This window comes from Condylura cristata, unplaced genomic scaffold (genome assembly GCF_000260355.1).
Source record: "Condylura cristata isolate star-nosed mole 26May11 unplaced genomic scaffold, ConCri1.0 scaffold00004, whole genome shotgun sequence".
Classification (NCBI taxonomy): domain Eukaryota; kingdom Metazoa; phylum Chordata; class Mammalia; order Eulipotyphla; family Talpidae; genus Condylura; species Condylura cristata.
The window spans coordinates 5512216-5525172 of record NW_004567105.1 but is presented as its reverse complement, the minus strand read 5'-3'; the positions used below and the strand labels follow the sequence as shown (position 1 = coordinate 5525172).

Below are 12957 nucleotides of genomic sequence, written 5' to 3'. Positions count from 1 at the left end.
GATGGCACATGGGTGACTTGGTGATGGGAAACCCGCAGGGATTACAATTGAGATGGAAAAAAAAAAGTACAAAATGATGTAAAAATAAACTGTTATAATAAAACAAATAAACTGTTATAAAATAAAAAGAGGAAAAAAAACATTATCTAATGCATTCTACCAGGCCAGACCATTGGTCTAGACACTGTGAGCTTTTCCATTCCTAGACAACTAGGGCCCGGGAAGGCGGGAGGCAGCAGACGCTGGACTTCCCGCTGGGCCTCAGGTAGTGCCAGACAGAAGGCCAGGGGACGAGGTCACCCCGGAAGCTCAGAAACAATTGAGCATTGTTCCTGGGGTCTGAGAGAGGCCATAGTCTGGGAAATCCAGCCTGGTAAGAGCAAAGGACACGTGGCCACACGCAGGCCAGGCGTGCGCCGAGCCAGAGTCGGGAGCCGGCAGTGGGACAGGATGGGCCTGGGGACCAGGCTGAGTCTTTGGACAGCTGGGTGGGCAGCTGGTCCTGTGAAGGGTTCTAGGAGGCCTCAGAGTTCTCTAGACCAAGCCCATCAGAGTGCTGGATGTGGTCAAGGCTCAGCTGGGCAGAAGGAACTCCGTGGCCAGGGAAGGGGGGACACCCAGCCACCAGCCACTCTCTCGGGGTGCATGTGGAGGCGCAGACACCGGGCGGGGGGGTTGCTCCCACACAGCCACACCAGGGAGCTGCCCCATTCACAGGCCAGAGAGGCTCTTTGTGCCCAACCAGCCCCTGGCCCTAGGATTCACCCCCAAAGAAACAGGCAGAGCAGCCGTGGCGCAGAATCGGCCAGGCCGCCCACAGGCCAGGCAAACACGCTGCAGAGCCCTGGGCACAGCCCAGAAGGCCGCAGAGGCGGCTGTGAAGGGGGCAGCGCCCCTGCCCGCCGCCCGCCCGGGGCTTCGCCTCCCTGCTGCGCTGCGCCTGCAGGGCTCCACATGGGCAGTGGGCACCGCCAACCTGGGGACGAAGCAGCGGGTACTGCATAGAAAGCTGGTGGCGGGGGACAAGAGAGGGGCGCTGAGGCCTCCAGCCCGAGTCCTGGAGCACATGCTCCGGGCATGCCCAGCAGCCGGCCCACACGTCCTTCCTCGGAGCAAGAGCCACGCTTCTCGGAACTTCTCGGAACAGATGGACGCTGAAGGACTCGAACAACTATGACTCCCCTCGGCGGCGGGTTGACATGCGGCCAGCTGGAACAGAAGTGCAGGCTGCCAGCCCTCTTGCCCGCCCAGGACCCAGGCTGAGTGGACACACCAGGAAAGGCTGAGGTTACCGTCGCTTGCAACGAAGGGCAGCCACTGCCAAGCCCATGCACTGCCTGAGCCCCGCCACACCCCAGGCTGGCAATGCTCTTCAAGCAGAGACCAGCTCAGGGGCCCAGCAGAGGGCAGGACATGGGCTATCAAGCCTGCCGAGGGGAGCACCCCACCCGCAGACACGGGACTGTGGCTCCCACCTCCCAGCAGCTGCTGGGGGCAAGGCTCCTTAAAGGCCCTGTTCTGCAGGTCACTAATTCTGGATGTTAGTGAGTAATTCCCCTAGGGACAGTGGCTTTGTAATTAGGCCCACCCATATGCTCACAAGAAACAGAGGCTAACTGGGTCCTCAGGAAACCTGACTTCCAGCATTGGCAGTGTGAGCTGCTTTGTTAAGTTCCTAGCCCTCGCTGGGGCTCAACTCTGCCGGCCTGCCTATTAGAAACTTGGGCTAAGCTGGTCTAGAAAGGACTTTTCCAGGCAGGCCCTTCTGTGTGTCTCCTAGCTGGTGGGTCCTGACTGATCACGCGTATTCCCAGAGGAGTCATCAATGGCAAGAATCAAGGGCCCAGTTATCAAGAGCAGATATAGCAACCTGGCCGGGTCAGGGCTTGTGGACAGCCCAAAATGATCATGACTCAGCAACAGGGCTGTGGTGCCTTGCAGGGGACTCAGTCTAGTCCAGAGGGGTAAGGGATGCTCCCTATGGACACGTGCTGGAAGCACCCTGAAATGACCCAGAAAAGAAAATGGCCGGCCCCTGGGGGTCACTCCCCACCCTGCAGTGGGGTGCGCAAGGCTCCCCCAGTTACAGCTGTGTACTGAGCCAGGCCACAGGCCGAGACTTGGCTTCCCAGCTGTACAGGGAGGGGGCGGTAATAGTCTCGAGAGGTGTCTTCCTCCAGCTCACAGACATTTTGAGGACTACTTCACTCAGGTGAACAGAACAGCACATCTAAATAAAGAGATGTGAGCCCAGTATGTCTTCCCCACTGGGGACGAAACCAGAAGGAAATGTCTTTGGAGTGAACAGAGGAAACTGAATCATCAGAACCCTCAGAATTCATGAGAATTCATCAGAAATCATAAGTCATCAGAATCCACCAGAATCGTCCGAAAGAGCTTTCTGGCCTGAAGGTCCTACAAGCTTGGGGCCTGTTACCAGATGTGGGAATGCTCCTCTCTTGACATTTTCCAAATGTCTTTCTATAAATGTAGCCCCTGCTACATAGAGAAAAGGCAACGCTCAGCTTTTTACACTCTGCTGCACTCGCGCCGGGCGGACGCGCACTGCGCTCGCTCCTGGCGGCCGGAACTCGCTCCTGGCGGCGGCTCACGCACATCCAGGGGAGAGCGCCGGGCCGTGGCCTCCACGGGGAAGAGCCAGCTGAGATGCGGCCAGGCAGAGGCCAGGCAGAGATGCGGCCAGGCGGGCGGGTACGGCCAGGAGGCAGAGGTGGGAAGCAGGCCCAGGCGTGGCGCCCTCCGCCAGCACGGGGCGCGCACCCTCGGCGCTCAATGCCCAGGAGAGTGCGGCAGCCCCCCCACCCCACCCGCCAGGGCCCCACTTACATAGATGAGCCCCGAGTAGTAACGCTCCTTGAGGTTGTGCAGCACCGAGGCCTCGTTGAGGCACGTGAGCTCGGCCATGTCCTCCACCTTGGAGAACTTGGGGGGGTTCATCTTCTGGATGTCATCCTTGTTCACCTTCACCTTCTTCCCATTCTCCACCAGCTCCACGATGGCCTCCTCGCCAACCTCCTCCTTGAGGCTGGCGGGCTCAAAGCCGCTCTTGTCGGACGGCACCCACACCAGCTTCTTGGCAGCCCAGTCGGCCTGGGCCAGCGGGTTGTTGATGAAGTTTTTGTCCACATAGAGATACTTGTCGGCTGCTTGCTGCGCCATGGTGCCTCACAGCCAGGGCCTGGGGAGAAGCACGACACCGTCAGCCACGAAGGGGCCACCCCCCCCTTATCCTGGCAAACTGCACCTTGTGGTCCTGTGGTCCTATAGCGAAACACCCTGCAACCAGGCCATACAACTTGACAGAATTGCCCACTTTTTTTTAAGAATTGTCCACATTTTATTTATGCATATAAGAGGGCAGAGGTGCAGGGGGGTGAGAAGATTCACCAGACAGAATGGAGAGCAGAACAGGTGGATCTACTAAAATCCACTGTTGAGGGGAGCAGCGGGGAGACAAGAGAAGTCTGCTGTGCCTGTGGCTCAGCTCCTTGGCTGGGGATCGAACTCAGGCCACAGTGACTGTGATAACTTCAGAGCACTGAGACTTAACCCCTGCACCACTAGGGAGGCCCCATTCTCCACTTCTGGAAGAATGATGGACACCACGGAAAAAACACAAAGGTGTCAGTGATTCTGTAGGGAACTGTGCTAAGCTGTCCCAGGGCCCATTCACAATGAAGCAAATCTGTCAACCAGAACAATGCACCGCGTTTGAGACAGCGAAGTCTCCAAGGCAGGTGCAAATGCAGTCACCATGCTCCCTACCCCCAAAGGGAGCGCGCAGCTTAAGGACTTCCAAACACCCCATGTTTCTAGCTAGCAACCCCCCCAACAAAGGACAACTGACTATGACCACCGGTAGTGGAAGTTTCCAGTCTAAAAACCTTCTATTTCACAATCAACCAAGAAGAGGAAAGCAAAGAACACAGCACCAGCAGCTGTCAGATGCATCCTGATGAAGCAGCCAGCGAAGTGAGGTGAGAGGACAAGAGTGAGTCTCCAGGAACCGTGGGGGCAGCGCCTCCTTCTGGGGTGCGCCCGTGAACAGGCAGCCCTGCCAGTTCATGGCCGAGGAACCCAAGCACAAGTGTCTTCGCTTTTTAAAAAATTCATTTGCACAATAATGATGATGAAATAAGCCCTTACGTCTGGGTAGCTTCAGAAGTTTGTGAAAGGCTGTCACACACTGCGCTCTCTTGAAAGATCCTTGTCACAACAAGCCTGGAAGTCGGGGGAGGTAGGACTGTCCTGCCATTTTACAGAGGAGGAGACAGACACTCCCTGGAGGGGACAGGCTGGTCTGGAGGGGACGGACTGGTCCGGAGCAGCCAAGGAGCGGCCCAGGAAGGACACTGGCTTTGGCACTGAACCGTCCTTACGCCTGCTCCAAGGCTGAGGCCGGGGGAACTCTGGGGACACCCCTGTGAGTGACCCTGGCCGAGGGCTGAACCAACCCATGACCACCAGAACAGCCCAGCTCACTGCCCATCCATTCTCTTGGGAGACCAAGGCCCCCTCCCCAGGCTCCGGAAGCTGGAAAGACCCCAGGTCCAAATCCAGAAATAGGCTCCTGCTTCCAGACTGGATGCCAAGGAGGCTGGAGGCCCGAGGCGGAGAACAAAGGGAAAAGTCTGGGCGCCCAGGGCCCCTTATCTGGGCTCATTAAATGGTTTCCAGATCAAGGTTGCGGGGCTCCCTGGACTCATTCCAGAAAAGGCTGTTTTCCAGGAAATCTGCTCCACGCCCCCACCCCATCTCCACCCTTTTCACCCTCCTCCATCCTCCCCTCAGGGAAGACAAGTCCAAGGGCAGAGCCTGAAAGTCTGGTGGCTTTGTTTATATTCCTAGCACAGCAAACCTGGCAGCCCCAGCTGGGGGACTCGAGCACCCTCCACCTGCAGGGACCACCCACCCCGACTGTAGGCCGGAACCAGTCAGGCAGCGCAAACAAGGCAGAAACAGGACAGCTGCGAACCACCCGGCCAGTACGCTCATCTGTGCGGTCTGGAATCTGGGGTGCCTGGGTCTGGGGAGGGACGGCTCCCAGGGCCCGGCCAGCGTCCCCCTCCTGTCCTCGCTTCCATGCTGGTCAGTACATTTGCGTAAATCAAAGCCTCTCTGTTGGGGTGAACACTGGTGTGGCCTGCTGCCTGCCTTCCCGCCCACCACTGGCCAGTGGCCCCCCAGGTCTCCCCCCAGTGTAACAGGTGATCCCTAGGAAAAGGGGAAGTTCCAGTTCCCTGCTCCACCCAGAAGGAGGGCGGAGCTGAGCAGAGAAAGAAGAGAAATCTGGAGAAGGCAGCAGGATGGGGAGCCAGGGGGAGCCCGCGCGGAGCGGGGCGCATGTGATGCAGACACCGTGCTTGTCTGCTGGCCCTGTGCTGGCTGACACAGGCGTGGGTCAGACCCGTGAGCAGGCTGACTGGCTATGGCAGCGTTTATCTTGATTTTGCTCTTTTCCTCCCAGACTTGTCTGGCTGTTTCTGACCCTTTTCCATGGTCCCGGCCAGACGGTACTTTAGGCTTGTGGCAGCTTTCAGGCCTCGCTTGGGCCGATCCCTGTTGGGTGGACTTTTGCCCACAAGGGATGGGTAACTTCAGAGAAATTATATTCTTTTGTCTTCAGTATTGTATACTCACTGTATTAAAAGATCCTTTCCATTAAAGCTCTTATGTCTTGTCTAGATGCGGCAGATGCCAGAACCTATTTAGAGCAGGCAGGTTTGGAGAAGGCAGCAGGATGGGGAGCCAGGGGGAGCCCGCGCGGAGCGGGGCGCATGTGATGCCCCTCTCCCTGCCTTGTAACACCAGCACCCAGGTTCCTCAAAGGCTCCCTTTTATGTCACCGACCTGACTGGGATCACACAGCACAGCATCTCCCAGGCTGCTGACTCTCAACCTGTTTGCAGACCTGAAACCCATAAAGGGTCAGACAACCCCTGTCGATATGCAAAAGGAGGTGCATATTTAGGCCCTATTCCCCCAAATCTGAAACCTGATACTAGCTAAGCATCACTGACCCAGCCCAGTGAAAGCATGTAAGATCTTTACAAAATCTTTGTGAGGCAGGGACCTCAAGACAGAAGAGAGAGACAGCATCCAGCTAGGTTTATGCCACCTCACTTAAGCACTGACTGTCCCCAATTCATGAGTGAGGAAGCCCCTCCCAGCTAATGCAGCACAGGGCTCTAAAGCGGACTCCCCCCGGGACTGGGCACAGGGCTAACGCGGACCCTCGGCCGAGGCTGGGCTCACCGCAGCACCTGGGTGCCTGGGGTCTTGCAGAAGCTAAGCTGGCACCGGAGCTGGTCGTCACTGTCAAAAAGCTGGGTGGGACACAAGGCATGCATTCCACAGCTTTCCTCAGTACGAGCTGAGCGCATCAGGCAGGCAGGGGCTGAGAATGCACCTTCCAGGCAGGCCCCGTACAGAGCTGAGCACACCAAATCCGGCCTTCTCCCCGGGGCCTGCTGCTGTCGGCAGCCATCAGGCAGACGACTTCTGGCCTCACACTCTACCTCATCCCGTAACATGGACCCAGAGGCACCTGCGGAAAGGACCTGCCGGGAGCCTGGCACCGCACAGCACAGGGGCTCCCGAACTCTGGGGAAGCTGCCCACCCTCCCCTCTCAGAGGGTCTGTGCTGCAAGACTCAACACTTGGCAGCAGCTGGTAGGGCAAACTCCACCCAGCCCCCACTGCCAGCTCCCCATTCTGCTCCACCCTCAGGCCTGGGTGGAAGGAGGGAGCAGTCACAGGTCAGTGCTGTCTGCTGATGGCTATCAGAGCCTACACACCAGCCAGGCTTCCTGTCGGAGGCGGGGCTACAGCTTCCCCTACAGCTAGATCAACTGGGACTGCACCCCTCAGCCTCCAGGGGTGCCAAGACAGAGGTCCCAGCCGCCCAGCTCACCTCAGCGCCTCTCTCTGAGCACAGCTTCTCCTTAAACGTGGCTGGGCCCTGTGCGGCCAGGCCAAGGACGGGGCTATCTGGCTGCCCAGCTGCCCTGCAGACATGGAGGGCGAGCACAGTGCCAAGATCAATACGGGGCTGGACCGCTGGGCCGGCCCTCAGGAACAATGGGGTTTCTATCAACACCCGCCCACCCCGGCCACCGGGAATATCCACATTCAGTGACTCTGGGCCCTGCCCAGTTCCAGGTGAAGAGGTCCCCGAGGTCCCTGGGCCCCTGTGGCTGCTGTGTCCTGTGGGGAAGCCAGGCAGGCGGACAGCTCGCAGACAGCTGACCTAACACTCACCTCTGGAGCCCGCAGGTGGAGAGAGGCCACTGTCACTGAGAAAGTTAGAAAAAGTTGAAATACGAGGGGGATATGTGCCCAATGCTGCGGCCCTCTCCTGCCCTGCCCCGGGACCGCACTTCTTTGAGGCAGCCTCTCTGCAACGGCTTACACTGCATGTGATGACAAAGTTTCAAAAGGAAATTATCCCCTCGAGGCCTTAACACACCTTCCTCCAAGTCAGTTTTCTCTTTTTTCAATGGTCCCTTCTCGTCCTGGTTTGCAGAAGCACTTGCTTAATTAACTCGTCAGGCAAAACAGGAGTTTCACAAGCTGTATTCTCCAGACTTCTGATGATATGGACTGTAAGAATTAACTGCCCTTGAACCCAGAACTCCTGGCTCTCAGGCCTTGCTGGTGATCGCTTCTAATGGCTGCATGCTATTCGAAAGTGAAATGATTTAAAAAGGAAAAAGAAACACATCACCACTCACTAGGCTTTCCCTCTTAGCTAGTGGAGTAGATACAAATTCCCAGAAGTGGAGGTACTAGAGAAACACCTGAACATTTCTAGTGTAGTATATAAAGATTTCTACAGTGGCCCTCCCTGGTGGCGCAGCGAGTTAAAGCACAGCACTAAGAAGCTTAAGCCACTTTCGCATGAGTTCGATCCCCCCCTGTCCCGGAGGTGACCACATGGCGTGGCAGACCTCTCCTGACCCGCCCGCTGCTCCCCTCAGCAGTGGACTTCAGTGATCTGCCTGTTCTGCTCCCCACTCTGTCCCTGGTGAATCTCTCACCCTCCGCATCTCTGATCTGTACCCTAGTTCTGTATGAATAAATAAATAAATCTTAAAAAAAAAAAAAAGATTTCTGCAGTGTATCTAAGATGTGGCATCAAGAAGTTTTCCAAAAGTATTGACTGCTGTGCACGGCCACGCGATAGCAGCCACACCAGGTCCCACGCATCAGCCCCTCTGCAGGGTAGAGCTCTGTGGCTAGATCAGGGCATGCAGGGAGGACTGGCAACCTGCAGGGCTTGGCAGGCGAGCGAGGGGTTAAAGAGAAGCGCTGGTGAAGCACTAGGCCAAGCAGCCAGCCCTTTCCACCCAGCTTCCCAGGCGGCTTCCTGCGGATACCACTGGCACTCCAAGAAGCCCAACTAGTTGCCTTTTTAGGCCATATTCGAGAGGACACAGCAGAGGCTAAATTAGACTCTCAGGAAATGATGAAACTGAAAGTAAATAGGTTGACCAAAACCCTCTGATTTCAACCCAAAAAGTAATTCCTCGATTATTGCCTTCGGCCCTTCCCCCCTCCGCCCAAAATCCACTTGGACCTCTTACTCCTTCCTGTCTTCCCAAGGAGCTCTCCCCTCCGCCATACCCCTCGCTGCTTCTCTGCCTTGCAGGCTTGTTTAGAAAAGAAGCCGCTGCTCCCTTCAAAGCCAGAATTCATTCTACCAGGCCAGACCATTGGTCTAGACACCGTGAACTTTTCCATTCCTAGACAACTAGGATTTATGCAAGTCGGCTGTGGGTCAAGTTCTAGGCCAGGAGCTTTCAAGTCTTCCTAACTCATCTTAAAGCTACCACCTACTGGCTAATTAGCTAGGCACTGCCTCACCAGCCTCAGAGTCATTCCAGACAGAAAGTAACAATCATTTTGTAGGCAAGAAGGTGAGGCTCAGAGAGGCCCCCAGGCCAGCTTCAACCCTCGCCCTTCAGCTCAACACTGCAGTTTCCACCTAAACCTCGTGAGTTTTCTCAGGCAGTGCAATGAGGAGAAAATGCACAAAGGACCTCCCCACTCCCACCCTCCCGCTGCCAACTCGAAGCTACATCACACACTGGAGTGGAGGGGGAGGCCCGAGATGTGGCCCTGGGTGGGTCAAGGGTCAGGGTCAATGGCCCAGGCTGCATCGCCCCAGACACCTCTGACACAGGCCTGTTCGGGATCCCTCGCTGATGTCGGCAACATCCCTACCAGCACCCCGAGAGCACAGGGAGACGTGTCCTTTCTCTCTCCTCGTAGCCACTGCTTTGCAGTTAAAGGCAGCTGTCGAGGTATATAAATTCCACGGTTGAGAGCTATTTTATGAGACTAGCTGCTGAAATGATATGCAAGTGTTCAAACCCTTAATGAATACTTACAATTCAAGCAACTAACAGGTACTGAGGTCCCCAAAGCCGGGTGCAACTCAAACCCGTTCAGCAAAGGTACCGAGGGCCAGGGTGTCTGCAGTGCAGCCGGCTGACGGGACAGACACAGGCCAGGGCAGTGTGGCCGGACAGGGGCTTGGCCTTCACACTGTGGGACACTGACAGGTGCTCTGGCCCCTGCCCACTAGACAACAGGGGCACCCTGTCCCCTGCTATGACACCAAAAAACGTGCCCAGACACTGCCAAAGACAAGACAGAGCAGTGGGGCCAGGCGAGAAGCACTGTTTAGGAGTTACTACGAGCAATGAGCCCAGAGCCAGACCTCTGCCTAGAAACCCCAACCTGAATATACACGTCAAAGCTCCCTAACTCAGAGCCCCCAGAGCAGAATGACCCCCAGGACTGGACATAGTGACCATGGAGGATGCCGTGGTCCCCAAGGGGTGATGGCCCCTTGTAAGGTGCTGCACTTTAGGGGACTGGCCCCAAACCCACTACATTGGGTGCATTGTTTTTTTTAAAGGTTTATTTATTTGTGTACACAGAACTGGGGTGCCGGCCAGAGGTGCAGGGGGGTGAGAGGATTCGCCAGAGACAGAGGTGGGAGCAGAACAGGCAGACTGACAAAGTACACTGCTGGGGAGCAGCGGGGAGACAGGAGAGGCCTGCCGTGCCCTGGGGGTCCCTCCCTGGCCGGGGATCGAACTCATGCTGCAGTGGCTGCGGCAGCTTCACAGTGCTGCGCCTTAACCCCTGCGCCACCGGGGAGGGCCCCGGATTGTACTTTGAAAGGTCCCTAAATGCTCAATTTTTAAAAAGCAGGCAAAGGAGGCGTCTGCGCCTCCCCAGACGGGTCACGGGTCCCCCGGCATGTCCACAGAGCATTTACTCAGCCCCGTGATTCATGAGCAAGTTCACCAGCAACAGGAAGTGCACGGGCTTCACGGGACACAGGCGGCAGCGGCGCGGGTGGGGGTCCCCCCACTCACCCCGTCGCCCTGGGAAGTTCATCGGTGCCACTCACTGGCTGGTTTGGGCTAATCAGGCTGAGTCCCAGAGATGACGCCAGATAAATGCTTCCCTCCAAAACTCGAGCCCAGACAGGTACTATGGCGCAGACCGAGGGCCGCGCCCGGAGGACCCTGGGCCCGGGCAGCTCTAGGCTCCGCCTGCACTCTCCTCTGGTCTCCCGCTCGGGCAGGCAGGGTCCACCGGTCACTCTCATCCCCGCGGAGGAGCAGCCCTCGGCCAGCCCAGGCTGTGCCCTGCTCCAGGCCATCCACCCTTTCTGGGCAGACAGCTGCCTCCCCGGGCTTCTCCTGCCTCCTCGACCTTCAAATCCATCCTCTTGGCTGCCTTCAGGATGACTCGGCTGCTCACTCTGATAGCATCAGTTCACACTGGTTCAGTGAATTCTCTAGAATGCAATCTAATCATTCTTGGCGTGGGGAGCAGGCCCTTCTGATGCTCCCTCCTGCCTCTCCAGCCTCACCTTCCTTTCTGCCACTGCCGCTGTAAGGGCCAGTTCCCGTGCTCTGCCCACACCTCCGGGCAGGCAGCGCCAGGAGTCCTCTCTCCGGCCTCGGCCTGAATACCCTTCCCCAGGAAGGCCACCCTGACTTCCAGGTGCTGCCTCCACTGTGCTGTAAATCAGTAAAACAATTAAGCTGTCATTCATTCTTTTATAGGAGGGCAGGGACCAGGGATATCTGATATTGTCAATATCAGACACACCTAACCTGATTAAGTACTGTTTCCTGAATAAATCAATGACTGAATATGAATAAATGAATGAATGGCATGGCAAAGATGGAGGAGGAGGAGTGGGGAAGGGGTTCCAGAGGCTGGAAAATCCCCTTGCGCTGTGCAAAAAAGGGTCAAGGGCTAGAAAGCTCAGTGAACAAGGAGACCAAACTGCTGGCATGAGGTCACAGCCAGCAAATCGTCCGTGGGCTAGTAGCTCTCTCCCTGAAACAAGAGGGGAAAGAAGGCATACTTGGGGTTCTCAAACTAGAACAAAGATAATTTCTTGGTCCTCAAAAACTTCTGCATATGGTTAAGTACACACATCTACTGCAAGCTCCTAGCACCCCAATTAACCAAAGTGGGGACACCTACCATCTACCCCTGGAAGTAGAGAAAGGAATTCAGGAGGTAAGGCCCTGCCCTTGGGGGGGTCACAAGGCCCCTGGCCACACCTCCTGCTGCCCAGACTGCTGCTCTAGCTCTGCTCAGCAGGTGTGGGACATGCGGATCTTCGGGGCCAACTCAAAATAGAGATGGGACTTGACCGGGCCAGGCCCAGGAAATCCCCCACCCAGGCTCGTAAAGCACAGTCCTTGAGTGGGGCAGGCATGAGCCAGACAGACCTGGGCTGGAAGCCTCTGCTCACAGTCCCGTGACCTGAGGCTGTCAGCACCTCAGGGTCCGAGCTTCAGAGAGAAGGAAATGCCAGCCCCGGGAGCTGTAAAGCAGGCTTACAGTAAGAGTCCTTCGCTTTACAGCATTGCCCGCTCCTCTTCTCTTGACCTCCCGACCTAATTCCTCCTAACTGTCCCCAGAATGACCCCTCTGACCGAAGAGAAGTCCCCAGAGTTTGGTGACTTTCCAGGTCACAACAACCCTCAGAAAACAGGGTCTAAGACAGTGATTCCTGGCCACGAGTTGCACCAGGAAGAAGGCTCCTTGGCCCAGAAGTTGGGAGCAGAGACTGGAGTCCCAGGGCATGCACACAGAAGCCCGGGAGGCCTGCCGCAGGCACACCTGCTTCACTGTGTCCCACCAGGCGGGGCATCCAGGGACATCCTGCTGGAAAAGCATCTCTCCTAGCTGCCCTGGGAAATGCCGGCTGGCTGGGTGTGCACCAGGCCTGTGGGGAAGAGCCCGGTGGACACCAGCTGTGCAGTGGACACCAGCTGTGTGATCCTGCAGATGTCGCGTCAACTTCCGGCCACCTCAGCTTTCCCATCTACAGGATGTTCTACCTGCTCGAAGATAATGGGACACAAAGCCTCCCAGCACAAACACCAGGGCTATCAGTCTACAGGAAGGAGGCAGGACGTGGCCCTTCAGCCTGCCACCCAGCCCCCACCCTAAGGTGCTCACTTCCCCAGGCGAGAAGGGAAGAGGATCCTCCCAGCTGCTGGAGCCTGAAGGTACAGGAATGGGAGGACCTGGCCCCCTCCCCCTCCTCACCTCAGGAATGTTGTTTGCTTACAGAAGAAGCTGGGGCTTGTTTCCATTAGCAGGATTCCAACCCAAGCCTGTGTTGATGCTCAGCAGATAAGAAAAGCAGACCAGAGACTCCAGGCAGAGAGGAATTTAGCACCAGAGCCCAAGAACCCCCCCTTCCCTTGCCCTTTGCTCCTCACAGGCAGGAGGGACTTCCCAGGTCCCAGGGAGCCCACCACGGACCACAGATAATGGCAGCAAGGATCCCTGATCCCTGCCCTCCTCTTGTCTGATATTGACAAGGATCCCTGGTCCCTGCCCTCCTCTTGTCTGATATTGACAAGGATCCCTGGTCCCTGCCCT

The 12957-nt window shown here is 56.8% G+C and overlaps 1 protein-coding gene across 1 annotated transcript in view; it reads right to left on the bottom strand.

Moving 5' to 3' along the window:
- Positions 1-3202, bottom strand: part of MYH9 (myosin, heavy chain 9, non-muscle) — a 45250-nt gene extending 42048 nt beyond the window's left edge. The window contains exon 1 of the mRNA XM_012720260.1: positions 2848-3202. Within this exon, the coding sequence (XP_012575714.1) occupies positions 2848-3180 (333 nt within the window). The 5' untranslated portion in view covers positions 3181-3202. The remainder of the gene's footprint in view (positions 1-2847) is intronic.
- Positions 3203-12957: the final 9755 nt, after the last annotated feature.